This window comes from Sturnira hondurensis, unplaced genomic scaffold (genome assembly GCF_014824575.4).
Source record: "Sturnira hondurensis isolate 20B ecotype Veracruz unplaced genomic scaffold, ASM1482457v3 Scaffold0018728, whole genome shotgun sequence".
Classification (NCBI taxonomy): Eukaryota; Metazoa; Chordata; class Mammalia; order Chiroptera; family Phyllostomidae; genus Sturnira; species Sturnira hondurensis.
The window spans coordinates 19,434,934-19,451,945 of record NW_028091359.1 but is presented as its reverse complement, the minus strand read 5'-3'; the positions used below and the strand labels follow the sequence as shown (position 1 = coordinate 19,451,945).

The window sequence follows — 17,012 nt, the reverse complement described above, 5'->3', positions numbered from 1 at the left end:
GAGAGAGAAACATTGATTTATTATTCCACTTATGTCTATGCATTCACTGGCTGATTGTTGTATGTTCCCTAACCAGGGATCAAAGCTGCAGCATTGGCTTATCAGGATGGCCCCCAACCAACTGAGCCACATGGGCAGGGCTGAACGTAGATAAATTTAGTAGGAAGTTATAACAAGTCTTGAATTTTTCAGCTTTGCTTGGGCTGGAGTAAGGGGTCCAGGGTTTCGGACTTTCTATTTTTTCTTTTAATCCTCACCTAGGGACATGCTTATTGCTTAAGGAAGGGAGAAGGGGAGAAAAACATTGACTTGAAAGAGAAACAGCAATTGGTTGCCTTTTGTAGGGGCCCTGACGGGGGACAGAACTCGCAGCCTAGGCATGTGCCCTGATTCCTCAGGAAATCAAACCTGAGATCTTTGGTTTGCAGGACAATGCCCAGACAACTGAGCCACACTGGCCAGGGCCAGTGTTTCAGACTTGCAGGCGCAGTGTTGGGAGCATGGTAGGATTGTTGAAGAAGCTGTATGCTGAGGGCCTAGTGGGTGTCAAGAAAATGAAGACAACTGTGAGTGAGTGTGAGTTCTTCCCAGAAGCACTCAGCTAACCAGTGATGGGATGGAGACAGTGAATAGATCATGATGGCAATTTAGGATTCGGCTTTTGCTGGAGGGCTGTTGCGTAGTGGTAAGGAATTGGATGCGGGTGAATTAAGGGTGCTGGCCCCTATTGGAATCCTGGATTATGGGAGGGGTGAGAAGAACAAGAGTGAAAGAGGCCATTGGCCTTAGGAAAAATAGAAGGATCAAGGGTATAGGTGTGAGAGTTAAGAGCTTGAATAATGAAGAGTGTCAGAAGTTAGACAGCTGTGTACTCTAGTGCTTAGGAGGACAGGTTCTGGAGTCAAGTTGGGTTCAGATCACTGCTCTTTCACTTTACTAGTTGGGACTTTGGGCAGATCACCACTTTGGGCTTTAGTTTCCTCATCTGTAAAATGGGTGTACTGGTATATTACCCAGCTTTGTGAGAATTAAATAATGCACACAATCAACTATATTACTTAATAAATTGCTTAATAAATGGTTGCTGTCGTTAATTAGAGGGGTCAGAGATTGTAATTAGCTAGAATATTGGGATTCTTGAGGTATGATAAAGTAAAGTAGTTCTTACAATAAAATTTCCTGGTATTTCAGGGTTGCTAATAAAAGGGAAATATCCAGTAGGGCTAGAGGGGGCCTTATTCCTGTCCCATAAAGTTTTCCTTCCCACTTGGACTCTTGTAATCATTGCTGCCACTGTCACCTGAGGCGCTCCCACCATCCTTGCTCTAGGTAGATGCAGTGCTCTAGCCCAGGCTTAGAGCCGGGGCCATTCTCTTCAGCCCTGGTAGTAACTGTGAAATAAGACTGGGATATTTAAACAGGACTTTGATTTGAAAGGGCCAGGAGTAACAAAAGGAAGATAGAGATGCATCTTGTTAGATAATCTGACTTAGAAGGTCCAGCTATTTAGTTTTAACTTAAGAAGGGCTGTAAGGCTACCTTCCTGCTTAGGTTCCTTCCTCCTCACAAATAATAGGCAGTCTGTCCTGCCCACTGGGGAGCCCCTTTAAACATATCTACATGGCTTGACGTCTAAAGTCAACAGGGAGAGACCTGAGAGAGCACCTTTGCCTGGCAATAGATGTATTTTTCTGTTCTTGTTTGTTTTTGTTTCACCATTCATTTGTTTGTTTATTTGTGAAGACTTTATTTACTTAGAGCATCATTAGGTTTATAATCAAATTGAGAGGAAGGCACAGAGATTTCCCATATATTTCCTGCCCCCCACACACGCATATCCTTTCCCATTATCACTAACACTCACCAGACCCTGGCTGGCGTAGCTCAGTGGATTGAGCGCAGGCCTGCAAACCAAAGGATCACGGTTCGATTCCCAGTCAGGGCACGTGCCTGGGTTTCAGGCCAGTTCCCAGCAGGGGACACATAAGAGGCAACCATACATTGATATTTCTCTCCCTCTATCCTCCCCTTCTGCTGTAAAGATAAGTAAATAAAATCTTTAAAAAAAAATAACACTCACCAGAATGGTGTAGTTTATTACCAAGGAGGAACCTATAGTGACACATCATGAACACCCAAAGTGCATACAGTTCACTTTTGGTGGTATATATTCTATGGTTTTGATTAAATTTATTGTGACATGTGGTATATGTCCATGATAATATCATACTATTTTTACTGTCCTAAAACTTCTCTTGTTTTCTGCCTGTTTATCTCTCCCCCTGCCATCCATTTACTTATTTTCTTAACTGGCTGATTTTAGAAGAGGTAGAAAGGGTGAGAGAAACATCAACTGCTCTACCCATCCATGCACTTAATGGTTGCTGCTTTAAAACAAAATTTTTTTCATTTTATTTTTTTAGGATTTTATTTATTTAAGGGCAGGAGAAAGAAAGGGGGAAGATCAGTGTGTTGTTTCCTCTTGTATACCCCCAACTGGGGGCCTGGTTCGCAACCCAGGCAAGTGCCCTGACTGGGAATGAAACTGGTGATCCTTCAGTTCACAGGCCGGCACTCTATCCACTGAGCCACACCAGCCAGGGCCAGAATTCTAACATGTTCTTTACCTTAAAGTCTTGGTTATATCTTCTGGCATTTTGTGGTTTGATCTTTTTTTATTGATTTTTTTTTTTTTTCCAGAGAATGAGCTTTGGTTTCACTGGTATTCTTTTTCTATTCATTGAAATAGAAAGTGTATCTATTGATTTCTGGTTTTATGTTATCTTTCCTTTTTGCTAACTTCTGGTTTAATTAAATAAAAGCTTTCTAATTTGTTAAGGTAAGAAGATCAGTTTTGGACCTTTCTTTTTAATAAAAGTGTTCAGTACTATAGATTTTCCTTGTAAGCACTGCTTTGGCTATGTCTCTCAAATTTTGGTAGGTTATTTTCACTTTCATTAGCTAAAAATATTTTCTAATTTCCCGTATGAGTTTTTATTTCATCCGTAGGTTATTTAGAGCAATGCTGTTTATTTTTCAAATATTTGAGGTTTTTCCGAGTGTTTTTCTGTTACTAGTTTTTAGTTTAATTCCATTATAGTCAGAAATCATACTGTATGTAATCTTGTTTTTTTCAGCTGTATTAAGACTTATTTTAGCCCTGGCTGGTATAGCTCAGTGGATTGAGCACAGGCCTGCGAAGGCCTATGGATCACAGTTCGATTCCCAGTCAGGGCACATGCCTGGGTTGCAGGCCAGTTCCCTGCAGGCCAACTCCCAGCAGGGGACGCACGAAAGGCAACCATGCATTGATGTTTCTCTCCCTCTCTCCTTCCCCTCTAAAGATAAATAAATAAATAAAATCTTTTTTAAAAATTAAAAAAAAAGATTTATTTTTAAGGTCTAGTACATGTAATTTATCCTGTGACTCTCACATGTACTTGAAAAGAGTCTGTTCTGCTGTTCAGTGGAGCGTTTTATAAATGTCAGTTAGAGCTAGTCGGTTTATTGATTGCGTTGGTCAAGCCTTTCTATAGCCATAAAATTTTTTTGTTCACTTGTATCAGTTACTAAGAAAGGAGTGTTGGGAATCTCCAACTACAATTGCAGATTTATTTATTTCCCATTTCCAGTCCTTTTTGGGGGTGAGCGGGGCTTCAGAGACACTGTTCACTTTGTTAAAGATATCCAAGCTTATAGCATAAAGCCACATGACATTTTTAAAAGAAATTTGTACATTTTTTGAGCATGGAAGAATGTCTGAAAGTCAGATTGCTCTGGTATCTTTAAAATATTTAGTTGAGCCTTGGCCAGGTGGTTCATTTGGTTGGAGCATTGTCCCGTACACAAAATGGTTGCAGGTTCAATTCCCAGTGAGGGCACATACCTAGGTTTCAGGTTCCTTCCCTGGTTGAGGTACCTGCAGGAGGCAGCTGATTAATGTTTTTCTCTCACATCAATGTTTTTCTTTCTCTTTCCTTTCTTTTTTAACATCATATCCTTGGGTGAGGATTACAAAAATATATTTAGTCAAAACAAAATTGCATCGCTGTTGAATGAAGAAATCGATAATTAGCCACTGAGAAGCTGGAATCTAAAGGAAAAAATTATAAAAATAAATAAAAATAAAAATAAAAATACAGAATTTCCTTTAACATTTCTTATAGTAAAGGTCTACTGGCAGTGAATACACTCTGCTTTTGCTTATCTGGAAGAGGGTTTATTTTGCCTTCATTTTTGTTAATGTAAACCATTATTTTCTAATGCAGTTTTACAATGTTATTAATCCCATTAGTGTATTGTCCTGGCTGGTATGGCTCAATGGATTGAGCACTGCCCTAGAACCAAAAGGTTGCTTGTTCTATTCCTAGTCAGATTACATGCCCGTGTTGCCAGCCAGGTCTCCAGGTGAGGGCGTGGGAGAAGCAGCCGATTGATGTTTCTTTTGCACATCAATGTTTCTTTCTCCCTCCCTTCCCCTCTCTCTCAAAATAAATAAATAAAAAATTTTAAATATTTATTTATTTTTAGAGGGGAAGGGGAAGTAGAGGAGAGAAATATCAATGTATGGTTGCCTCTCATGAATCCCCCGCTGGGAACTGGCCTGCAACCCAGGCATGTGCCCTGACTGGGAATCAAACTGCAATCCTTTGGTTCACAGTACTGCACTCAATCCACTGAGCTACACCAGCCAGGGCAGAAATAAAATTTTTTTAAAAAGAAAATCATTCCCAGTCAGGGCACATGCCTGGGTTGTAGGCCAGTTCCCGGCAGGGGACACACCAGAGGCAACCATACATTGATATTTCTCTCTCTCTCCTTCCTTTCCCCTCTAAAAATAAATAAATAAAATCTTTAAAAAAAAAAAGAAAAAAATCAAATCCCATCAGTGTATTTTTAAAATTCCTTTAAAGGGTACAGGTTAGTAATTTGTGGATTAGTTTGATCATTTGGAGGCTTGCTTTAAGCTTGGTTATGGCTAATCCAGAGCACCTGTTGTCTGAGGCTAATTTGCCTGCACTAATGAGTTGGTAACTTTCTGGGGACTCTACCCAGTTCCCATGTAGTATAAGGTCTCTCTGCCCTGGCTGGCGGGAACACAAACTTGCCAGCTTTATATGAGCTGGGGCAATTGTTCAGCTCACTGATCTGGGTGGTTCTTTCTCTGACCTGGGAGGTTTATAGCATACAGATTGGGACTCAGTCAAAAACTGGGGGGGGGATCCCTTCATGGATCTCCAGAGATCTCTTTTTGTGTACTTTTCTTCTTTTCAGGACTTCTACTCCACAGTTTCTAGCTGCTTTGGCCTCCGGAACTCTAATCTTGGTCTCTTCAATTCAGTGAGACTATTGGGCTCTGTTTTCCTTACCCCTCCATGTTTGTGCTGCAGCGTGGAAAGTGCCACTAGGCAGTTTGCTGGGGCTCACTTCGTTTGTTTCCCTTTTCTCGAGGTCTTAGCTGTGCTGCCTGTTTGCCAGTTTTCTGAAATTATTGTTTTATATATATATATCTTGTTTAGTTTTTTAGTTGTTTATAGTGGAAAGGCAGTTCCTGTAGCCCCATTAGTTTTTATTCCCTCTATTAATTTTTCATAGTTTTTTTCTCATCCCTTCTTCCCCTACCCACCCTGGGATTAAATGCTGTAGTTGGTCTTATTTTTAACAGTGTTTTATTGGTGAAATTCACACTTTTCAGTATATTCATAAAATTTCACAGGTATCACCACTGTCTAGTTCCAGAACATTTCATCAGCCCAAGAAGAAACTATACCCAGTAGCAGTCACTCACTTCCTGTTGTTCCCCATTGTAGCCCCTGGCAACCGCCAATCTACTTTCTGTCTCTGGGTTTGTCTGTTCTGGACATTTCATGTAAATGGAATCATATAACACACATGACCTTTACTGTCTGGCCTCTTTCACTTAGCATAATGTTTGCAAGATTCATATTTTAGCATATATCAGTACATAAGTCCTTTTCATGACTGAATAATAGTCATGTGGATATACCACATTTTGTGTCTGCGTTTGTCAGTTGATAGACATTTGGGTTTTTCCCCCGACTTTTTGAGTATTGGGAATAATGCTGCTCTGAAATTTGTGTACACATTTTTTGTGTGGACATATGTTTTCATTTCTTTTAGGTATGTATCTATGAGTAGAATTGCTGGGTTACATGGTAACATTGTTTTAACTTTTTGAGGAACTGCCGGACTTTCTTTCCTTTTTTAAGATTTTACTTATTTATTTTTAGAAAAAGCTGAAGGGAGGGAGAAAGAGAGACTGCGGAACAGGCCACAACCCAGGCATGTACTCTTACTGAGAATCGAACTGGAGACCTTTAGCTTTGTGCAATGACGTTCAACCAACTGACCTATGCTGGTCAGGGCTGCGCACTGTCTTTCAAACTGGCTTTATCATTTCACGTTCCTACCAGTAGTATATGAGAGTTCCATTTTCTCTACATTCTTGGCTAACACTTGTCACTGTCTTATAGCCGCTCCAGTGGGTGTTAAGCAGTGTCTCCCAGTGGTTTTGATTTATACATACTTCCCTGATGACTTTGAGTTGAAATCTTTATTGAGAATTAGGAACAGTATAACTAGCTGGATTAAGTAGTCTTTGGTCCCCCTGCCCCCCACCCACTGGCTCATCTGTAATGTACTTCTTTCCCACTACCTTCAGATTGTGAATAAGTGGAACACAGCTCTTATTGGCCTTATGACATACTTTCGGGAAGCTGTGGTGAACACCCAGGAGCTCTTGGACTTGCTGGTGAAGTGTGAGAACAAGATCCAGACACGTATCAAGATTGGCCTCAACTCCAAGATGCCGAGTCGGTTCCCCCCTGTTGTGTTCTACACCCCTAAAGAGCTGGGTGGGCTCGGCATGCTCTCAATGGGCCATGTACTTATCCCCCAATCTGACCTCAGGTAGGACTTGGTGGAAAATCTTGTTAGACCCTCAGGGCAGGGTATGTTTCTTTACTTTTAGACTTTATTTTTTCTCTGGTCTTGGTTGTGCCCCAAAACAGGTGGTCCAAGCAGACAGACGTAGGTATCACACACTTCCGTTCAGGAATGAGCCATGAGGAAGACCAGCTGATTCCCAACTTGTACCGCTACATACAGCCATGGGAGAGTGAGTTCATTGATTCCCAGCGGGTCTGGGCTGAGTATGCACTCAAGAGACAAGAGGCCATTGCTCAGAACAGGTGGGCATCCAGGAAGACATGGCAGTCTTGTGGGGGCGGGGTGACCTTTGTGCCCTGTATGACATTTTTTATGGAGATAAGAAAGTAGGCTCTACATGTGACCGTGTTTATCCTTGGTAGGAGGCTTGCTGAACTCTTTGCATGGGCACATACTTGACTTTGATCTTTTTCTTTGGCAGACGACTGACCTTAGAAGACCTGGAAGATTCATGGGATCGTGGCATTCCTCGAATCAACACCCTCTTCCAGAAGGACCGGCATACATTGGCTTATGATAAGGGCTGGCGTGTTCGAACTGACTTTAAGCAGTACCAGGTACGTGGAGGGGGTGATAGAGAGATCTTCCCTGAATGAAGAGACTCCATGGCCGTGCTGGGAACCTGGGGCAGTGGGCACCTAGAAGTTTGACTGTACTTTTCTTTCCATCTAGGTTTTGAAGCAGAACCCTTTCTGGTGGACACACCAGCGGCATGACGGAAAGCTCTGGAACCTGAACAACTACCGTACAGATATGATCCAGGCCTTGGGTGGTGTGGAAGGCATTCTGGAACACACACTCTTCAAGGGCACTTACTTTCCCACCTGGGAGGGGCTTTTCTGGTAAGGATTCTCTTCTCCCTTTACAGTGACCTGTTGCAGCTCTCTGAGCTCATCCCTGGTGTGCCCTTGTTCTACGATGCTGTGTTTCAGACAGCCACCCCCAGGAGGTCAGGGGTGCTCTGGAAAATAGCACATCACTTTACCTGGTCTCTTCTGCTTCTCAGGGAGAAGGCCAGTGGTTTTGAGGAGTCTATGAAGTGGAAGAAGCTAACTAACGCTCAGCGATCGGGCTTGAACCAGATTCCCAACCGTAGATTCACCCTCTGGTGGTCCCCAACCATCAACCGAGCCAATGTGAGTGTGATTGGTAGACTTGGGAGATCAGAAGCTAAAAAATAAGTGTTTCTAATTCTTTAATAAGGTCCTGAGAACCAAAGTCTCTTGATCTCTAGCGTCACTCTCTTTTCCCTGCCAGGTATATGTAGGCTTTCAGGTGCAGCTGGACCTGACAGGTATCTTCATGCACGGCAAGATCCCCACACTGAAGATCTCTCTCATCCAGATCTTCCGAGCTCACTTGTGGCAGAAGATCCATGAGAGCATCGTTATGGACTTGTGTCAGGTGGGCTAGAATTGAGGGCAGAGGAGGTCGTGAAAAGTCAGCTCACGGTGCTCTTTTGGGGATGGGAAGTCTACCCCGCAAGTTCTTAGGACAGTCTCCTATTGTGGTACCAGGTGCCACATTATCTTAAGTTCTATAAGCCTTTATTCTAAGTGGGCTTCCATAGCCATTCATAACCATTCAACCTTTGCCTCCAGGTGTTTGATCAGGAACTGGATGCACTGGAAATTGAGACAGTACAAAAGGAGACAATCCACCCCCGAAAGTCCTATAAAATGAACTCTTCCTGTGCAGATATCCTGCTCTTTGCTTCCTATAAGTGGAATGTTTCCCGGCCCTCATTGCTGGCAGACTCCAAGTAAGTGCCTTATGGCCCAGCCCTAGGCATCCAGGAACCTTAGTTTTCTTGTTCTTCTAGTAGCACTATAGGAATTGTCCCTGCCAGCCTCTTTTCCTAACTGGGAGCCAGTGCTACCCCAGCATCCTCTGGACACCCTTAGCCAAGTGTGCTGATTCTCTGGGGAGTCTTGCTGATTTGGAACAGGCAGAGGGCTTGGTTTTAAGATTTCGATGTAGTGATTGAGAGATGTAGTGGCTGTGTCGGTGGCTTTCTTAGAAGCCTGGATCCTGACCTCTCTCCCCCTCAGGGATGTGATGGACAGCACCACCACTCAGAAGTATTGGATTGACATCCAGTTGCGCTGGGGGGACTATGATTCTCATGACATTGAGCGCTATGCCCGGGCCAAGTTCTTGGACTACACCACAGACAACATGAGTATCTACCCTTCACCCACGGGTGTGCTTATTGCCATTGACCTGGCCTATAACCTGCACAGGTAAGGTGGGGCTCAGAAGCATGTATTTTCCATCAGCCCCACACTTTAACATGCACATGTTTTAGTAGGCCCGGGTGAGATGAGGTTCGGCTCTTTCCTCTTCTGGGTCACTGACTCTTGCTTCCCTGCCTCTGTGGATATGAGCAGACACTCACTAGCCTTGCCAACAATCTTCCTCCCCTGTAGAGCTGCGGTTTGCCTTGTTCCTGAGGCTACCAGCCTTGTCTAACTTTTCTTGCCTCTTCCGCCTTCACAGCGCTTATGGAAACTGGTTTCCAGGCAGCAAGCCTCTCATACAGCAGGCCATGGCCAAGATCATGAAGGCAAACCCTGCCTTGTATGTGTTACGTGAGCGGATTCGCAAAGGGCTGCAGCTCTATTCATCTGAGCCCACTGAGCCCTATCTGTCCTCGCAGAACTATGGCGAGCTTTTCTCCAACCAGATTATTTGGTTTGTGGATGACACTAATGTCTACAGAGTAACGATTCACAAGGTGGGAAGGGGCATGATCAGTATGGGGTGTGGGACTCTAGATGCCTTTGCAGGGGTGACAGGGAAAGTGCATGCATATTGGAATGAAGGCAGGATGGTTGTGTCCGGGCCGTGCCAACTAACTGCTTTGATTTTTCTTTAGACCTTTGAAGGGAACTTGACAACCAAGCCCATCAATGGGGCCATCTTCATCTTCAACCCACGCACGGGGCAGCTGTTTCTCAAGATAATCCACACATCTGTGTGGGCTGGACAGAAGCGCTTGGGACAGGTGAGCCGGTTAAAGGACGGAGAAGCTGCAGAAACTTGCCCTTAATCTTTGGTATGTGGTTGGGTGGGTATGTGCGAGCGAAGGAATCTCCCGTTTCCCTTTGAAAGATTAAGGACGTCTCATTTGAACTTTTTCCTTGAATTACTCAACTTGGGAAATATTCTCCTATAGGAGGACCAAGAATGTGTATGGTCCCTCATCGCCTGCTAGCTGGTCTCTGCTTTCTGAATCTCCTACCTCTAATCTTTCTTGAACAGGGATACCAAAAATCATCTTTCTAAAGGGAACAAGCATTCTTAAAATGCCACTTTCACCAAATTTCTTCTCTACCTCAAAGCCTTTGGTTGCCCCTTACTGCTGAATTAACTCTTCTTTGGCTTCCTAGACGCTTGGTGTTTGACTGGGCTCTCACCTATCCAGCTACAACTTCTCTTCCTTCATAGCATTTTCCTCTTGCAGTTAGTCCAGGATCCTAGTATCCCCAAACCCTGCTGCTCCTCTCCGCCTTTGTGGCTTTGCTCATATATCTACAAGAACATCAGTCAGTTGTCTCTCACACATCCCCAGTTGGGGACCTGGCCAGCAACCCAGGCATGTGCCTGACTGGGAATCAAACTGGTTACCCTTGGGTTCACAGGCCAGCACTCAGTCCATTGAGCCACACCAGCAAGGACTAATCTTAATTTCTTTTACCTCTGATACAGTGTAGTATAATCACATGCCGGCTTGTGTGAGTTTTCTACAGCCAGCTAGGTTGAAAAACCCTTTTGGGCGAGGCCATTTAGTTTACCTCTGAAGTACCTAACATTCTGTAGCACTGCTCGATACAAGCACAGTTTAATTATTTTAAGACCAGGATCATCTGTTCTAGTTTACCTGGGAGGGTAGAGACTAAATTTTCATTTCCTTCTCTTGCTTTTTAGTTGGCTAAGTGGAAGACGGCTGAGGAGGTGGCTGCCCTGATCCGATCGCTCCCTGTGGAGGAGCAGCCTAAGCAGATCATCGTCACCAGGAAGGGCATGCTGGATCCACTGGAGGTGAGACATGGGTGCGGCAGAAGAAAGGAATGCTGAGACCTGTAGGCTCTGTTTCTAATCTTGGATTTGATCTCGTCTCAGGTACACTTGCTGGACTTCCCCAATATCGTGATCAAAGGGTCCGAGCTCCAACTCCCCTTCCAGGCTTGTCTCAAGGTGGAAAAGTTTGGGGACCTCATCCTGAAAGCCACTGAGCCCCAGATGGTTCTCTTTAACCTCTATGATGACTGGCTCAAGACTATCTCATCTTACACGGTATGAAGCCACCTCAGGAAGCGGGTCACTTTGAGAGGAGTGGGTATGAGGCCACAAGGAAATCTTGTGCCTTGTCTTTAACCACAGGCCGCTTATGGGGGCCATTTTCACATCTTTAGCCTGTGGACAGCAACTCTGTGCTCTGCGTATTAAGTTGACTGACTCACATTGAGGGCGGAGGGGGGAGCACCTTAGAATTTGAAGTCAACTCCGGGTTCCCTGAAAGAACGGTACAAGGTAGGGGAGGAGCATCAAGTGGCTGACCTCCCCCCACGCTGCCTCATCTCTTCCCAGGCTTTCTCCCGCCTCATCTTGATTCTGCGTGCCTTGCACGTGAACAATGACCGGGCGAAGGTGATCCTGAAGCCAGACAAGACCACTGTTACGGAGCCGCACCACATCTGGCCCACTCTGACTGACGAGGAGTGGATCAAGGTGGAGGTGCAGCTCAAGGACCTCATCCTGGCGGACTACGGCAAGAAAAACAAGTGAGTGGGCAGTGGGGAGGCAGCTGCAAGGTCCGAAAAGGGTGAAACAGATGGCTCAGTGTATGGTTTCTGGGGTTTTTTGAAACATTTAGGCTCAGCCGTTTCTCAAGAAATTGTCCTGGGTGATGCCTATGGAAGAAAGGAAGGCAGTGTCTTCAAATAATGAAGGAAGTGTCTGTGTTTGGCAGCTTCATGCTGACTTCTGGGCGTTGTCTCTCAGCAGAGGCACTGTTGCTGTTTTGAGCAGGGTGTTTCTTTGTTGTCCATATAAGAAGTTGTTGTTGTTTTAAATTAAAGATTTTATTTATTTACCTTTAGAGGGGAAGGGAAGGAGAGAGGTAGAGAAATACCAATGTATGGTTGCCTCTCGTGAGTCCCCTGCTGGGAACTGGCCCGCAACCCAGGCATGTACCCTGACTGGGAATCGAACCGTGATCGTCTGGTTCGTAGGCTCATGCTCAATCCACTGAGCCACGCCAGCCAGGGCTCCATATAAGACACTTTAACATCCCCGACCCTGGGGTACCACTGCCAGTGGCGCACACACCCCCTTCTTCCATCTCCTTCCCTGTTACTGTGGGAGCCAAGTGTCCATAGATTTCCAGGTGTCTGGTAGGTTGACTGACAGTACCAACTCTGAGAACATATTTTAAGGTTTCTGTTTTCAAAAATAGCTGTGCTAGGGCACTTTTTTTTTTTTTTTTTTAATTTTAGAGGGGAAGGTGGGGACAAATGGAGAAAAACATCTATGTGTGAGAGTTACACATAGAGTTACACATATGGATTGGTTGCCTCTTGCACACCCCATCCAGGGACCTGGCCTGCCACCCCGGCATGTGGCCTTATCGGAAATCCAACCAGCGACCTTTTGGTTTGCAGGCTGGTGCTCAATCTACTGCACCACACCAGCCAGGGCACTAGGGTACTTTTTATCAAGGAAGAGTGGGAGTTACGGATACTGAGCTGGTTTGAGCGTGGCTGACAGGTGCATGTGCATAGGGCCGTTCTAGGATTTGAAGATTCTAATCAATATTGGTATATCTCCACTTCACACTAACTGTACAAGTGTCCCTCGAGGACTGTCCAGGATAACATGGGCTCCCCTGTACTACCAAGTGACATTCTTGCCGCTGAGGCATAAGTGACCAAGGGGAAGGGATCGTTGTGGTGTCACCTACACTCTATCCACAGTGTGAATGTGGCATCACTGACACAATCAGAAATTCGAGATATCATCTTGGGAATGGAGATCTCAGCACCCTCACAGCAGCGGCAGCAGATAGCTGAGATTGAGAAGCAGACCAAGGAACAGTCCCAGCTGACAGCAACACAGACGCGCACTGTTAACAAGCATGGGGATGAGATCATCACCTCCACCACCAGCAACTACGAGACCCAGACTTTTTCATCTAAAACTGAATGGAGGGTCAGGTACTGTAAGGGGAGAGAGAGGTGCTGGTGGAAGGGCCTGCTGGTGCTCGGGTTGAGAAGTGCTGATACCCCTTTCTGTTTTTAGGGCCATCTCAGCTGCCAATCTGCACCTAAGGACCAATCACATCTATGTTTCATCTGACGACATCAAGGAGACTGGTTACACCTATATCCTTCCCAAGAATGTGCTTAAGAAGTTCATCTGCATATCTGACCTTCGGGCCCAAGTGAGTAACTAAGTGTGTTCAGCTGGGCCATGGTGTGTGTCCAAACATTTTATGTATCTAAAGCTCACCTAGGATTTCTGGAACTGGAGCTGCTGGTATCAGGATGCATAGATAAGTAAATGTACAAGGATAGCCAAAGCGCAAGGAGGGTTTTGGCCCCACCAGATATCAAAACATTTAGTTACAGCAATTAAGTGAATAGTATATAATCAAACAGATTCATGTGTATAGAATAAATATGGTATATCAAGTCTGTAGGATTAAGGATGCCTTATAATATTAAAACAGTTAAAAAAAGGAAATCTAGATCCCTACCTCACACTATTTACAAAAATAAAATCCACCTGGCTGGTGTAGCTCAGTGGATTGAGCACGTGCCTGCAAACCCACACGATCGTGGTTCGATTCCCAGTCAGGGCACATGCCTGGGTTGCAGGCCAGTTCCCAGCAGGGGACGCATGAGAAGCAACCATACATTGATATTTCTCTCCCTCTCTCCTTCCCTTCTCCTCTAAAGATAAATAAATAAAAATCTTTAAAAAAATAAAATAAAATCCAGGTGGAGTAAAGAGCTAAATGTAAAATACTACATAAACTATAGAGTATTAGAAGAAAATACTTATTACCTTAGTTTTGGGATAGCCTTCTTAAAGAAGACACAAAGCACAAAACTAAAATGAATGACTGGTCCTGGCTGGGTGGTCGAGTTGGTTATAGCGTTGTCCCGTACACCAAGAAGGTTGTGGGTTTGATTCCCAGTCGTGATGCCTACAGGAGGCAACTGATCAGTGTTTCTTCCTAAAATCAATAAAGTCCTTGGGTGAAGATTTTTTTAAAAGGTTTTTTCTTTATTTTTAGATAGAGGAAGGGAGGGCGAAGGAGAGGGAGAGAAACATCAATGTGTGGTTTCCTCTCTCACACACCCTCAGCTGGGGACCTGGCCCGCAACCCAGGCATGTGCCCTGACTGGGAATCCAACCAGCAACCCTGTGGTTTGCAGGCCGGTACTCAGTCCACTGAGCCATACCAGCCAGGGCCTCGGGTGAAGATTTTTTAAAAAGTTGAATAACTTGTGTGTGACAAGGGATACCACAAAAGATAAATGAAAAATGGAAAGAAAATATTTGCATAATCTGGATATAATGGATTAGGATCTAAAATAGGGAATTTTCAAAAGTTGGTTTTTTTAAAAGGATAACTGTAGAAGAATAGGCAAAGAATATGAATAGTTCAGAAAAGGAACTACAGGTGGCAAATACGATGTGAAAAGATGCTCACTTTTAATAGTGGGGCAATTCATGTGTTATAAACACCATATATGGCCTCTGCTTGGTGAATTTAGAAAGACTTAATATCCTGTGTGGGTGAGTTAATAGGAACACAGGTCCTCTTAACTTTGTTGATGGCAGTGTTAAATTTAAAATACCACCTAAAGTTGTTGGGGTTTTTTGTTTGTTCGTTTGTCTGTTTTTTCTAGTGTTGGTTTTAAAGATGTGTTCCTAAGTTGTACACTTGTGTGCTCATTTCTTTATGGATGCTATTAAATAATCAACTGGGGAGCGGGAGAAGGTACAGAGAATAAGTAGTAGCATCGACTGTGGGGAGAAAATAGACAGGGGGAGGGCAAGAGTAGTGTGGGAAATGTAGAAGCTAAAGAACTTATGACACATGGACATGAACTAAAGGGGGGAATATGGGGGAGGGGGTGTGCAGGGTGGAAGGGAATGAAGGGGGGAATGGGACAACTGTAATGGCATAATCAATAAAATGTATTATAAAAATAATAATCAGCTGGGGAGCATATGAGCAGTGCAGATTCCTGGGCCCCACTCAAGAGATTCCGATGCAGCAAGTCTGAGACAAGGTCTGTGTTTAATGTGTGACAGATGCCCCAGGTGGTTCTGAGGTGGTCGACTGTGACTGCTTTTGGAGAAACTCTGCCCTTGTTCTTGGGGAAGGGAAGCAAACACGAGGCTAACAGCCCAGAGTCTAGGCTGGTACTAAGAATAATTTTGGTTCTTGACCCCCTTGTCTAAAGATTGCAGGATACCTGTATGGAGTGAGCCCCCCGGATAACCCCCAGGTGAAGGAGATCCGCTGCATTGTAATGGTACCGCAGTGGGGCACCCACCAGACCGTGCACCTGCCTAGCCAGCTGCCCCAGCATGAGTACCTCAAGGTCATTGGGGGTGTGGGAAAAGGGGGGCTTTCTGCTCTGGGGGGCGGGGGAGGACAAGCATGCACATTGTTCTCATCAGTGGGAGTCCTGTCTGCAGATGGAGTTCTAAATAGTTGTTCACTGCTCTTGCCTATAGGAGATGGAACCCTTAGGTTGGATCCATACTCAGCCCAATGAGTCCCCCCAGCTGTCACCCCAGGATGTCACCACCCATGCCAAGATCATGGCTGACAACCCATCTTGGGATGGCGAGAAAACCATCATCATTACCTGCAGGTGGGCCTGAGCCCCCCTGGGAGGAAGCGTGGTGGGATTGGCGTTGCAGGCCAGGGAACAGAATGGTGGCCTAAACTCTGACTTCATCCTCATCCCTCTTTTAGCTTCACACCAGGCTCCTGCACACTGACAGCCTACAAGCTGACACCCAGTGGCTATGAATGGGGCCGCCAGAACACAGACAAGGGCAACAACCCCAAGGGCTACCTACCTTCCCACTACGAGAGGGTCCAGATGCTGCTGTCGGACCGCTTCCTTGGCTTCTTTATGGTCCCTGCCCAGTCCTCATGGAACTATAACTTCATGGGTGAGTAGGGAAGCACCAGAAAGTGGGGATGGGGTTAAGCCATCATCCTTAGCACTTGGGACCTGGCTCTGTTTTGGAGGTGGCCCAGGGGCCCCAGCTGGGTGAGGCAGGTGGCCCTTGGTAACACTGGACATTTTCATCTACCCCAAGGTGTGCGGCATGATCCCAACATGAAGTACGAGCTGCAGCTGGCAAACCCCAAGGAGTTCTACCATGAGGTTCACAGGCCCTCCCACTTCCTCAACTTCGCCCTCCTGCAGGAGGGCGAGGTCTACTCCGCCGACCGGGAGGACCTCTACGCCTAGTTGTTCCCTCACCTCCTCCTGCCTGACTCCTCAAAGGCTCTGGAGCCTTCTAACCCCACAGACAAGCTGGTGACATTCAGCAGCTTGGCCCCTTTCCCTGTGTTTTGTGCTTGTTGTATTGTTGACCTGGTGGCTTGTAATCCTGAACAGAGTATAATAAATTTTGTATAAATTGGAGTTTTTGAGGTTTTTTTCCCCCTGAGCTCAAATTCTCTGGCTGTAGGATTGTCAGGAGGCTGGACTTGTTAATAATAGCAAGGTGCTGGGCTCTGCATTGAGGGGAGCGGAGGACCGCTATTCAGAGGCTGTGGGGCTAAATGTCCCCTAGACTCAGGGAACTGAGATGCTAGGGGTTGAATAACACTCCTACTACTTCACCACATTTGCCAGTTTTGCTCCAAAATACTTGCAAATCGTCACTCCCTGCTGCCATTTCCTGAGTCTGAAAGCTTGTGGCTTGTTCTCTGCCGCTCTGGTGCCCAGCCTAGCCCCTTAAACTTTGTGTGACTCGCAAAGTGAAATAAGCACATG

The 17,012-nt window shown here is 45.2% G+C and overlaps 1 protein-coding gene across 1 annotated transcript in view; it reads left to right on the top strand.

Moving 5' to 3' along the window:
- Positions 1-16,658, top strand: part of PRPF8 (pre-mRNA processing factor 8) — a 31,184-nt gene extending 14,526 nt beyond the window's left edge. Inside the window, exons 25-43 of the mRNA XM_037070351.1 lie at positions 6,683-6,930; positions 7,032-7,211; positions 7,391-7,526; positions 7,642-7,811; positions 7,976-8,105; positions 8,227-8,373; positions 8,571-8,731; positions 9,021-9,212; positions 9,469-9,706; positions 9,848-9,976; positions 10,900-11,013; positions 11,095-11,268; positions 11,563-11,756; positions 12,948-13,187; positions 13,273-13,414; positions 15,453-15,593; positions 15,730-15,869; positions 15,974-16,176; positions 16,327-16,658. Of these exons, the coding sequence (XP_036926246.1) occupies positions 6,683-6,930; positions 7,032-7,211; positions 7,391-7,526; positions 7,642-7,811; positions 7,976-8,105; positions 8,227-8,373; positions 8,571-8,731; positions 9,021-9,212; positions 9,469-9,706; positions 9,848-9,976; positions 10,900-11,013; positions 11,095-11,268; positions 11,563-11,756; positions 12,948-13,187; positions 13,273-13,414; positions 15,453-15,593; positions 15,730-15,869; positions 15,974-16,176; positions 16,327-16,481 (3,234 nt within the window). The 3' untranslated portion in view covers positions 16,482-16,658. The remainder of the gene's footprint in view (positions 1-6,682; positions 6,931-7,031; positions 7,212-7,390; positions 7,527-7,641; positions 7,812-7,975; positions 8,106-8,226; positions 8,374-8,570; positions 8,732-9,020; positions 9,213-9,468; positions 9,707-9,847; positions 9,977-10,899; positions 11,014-11,094; positions 11,269-11,562; positions 11,757-12,947; positions 13,188-13,272; positions 13,415-15,452; positions 15,594-15,729; positions 15,870-15,973; positions 16,177-16,326) is intronic.
- The last annotated feature ends 354 nt before the right edge of the window (positions 16,659-17,012 follow it).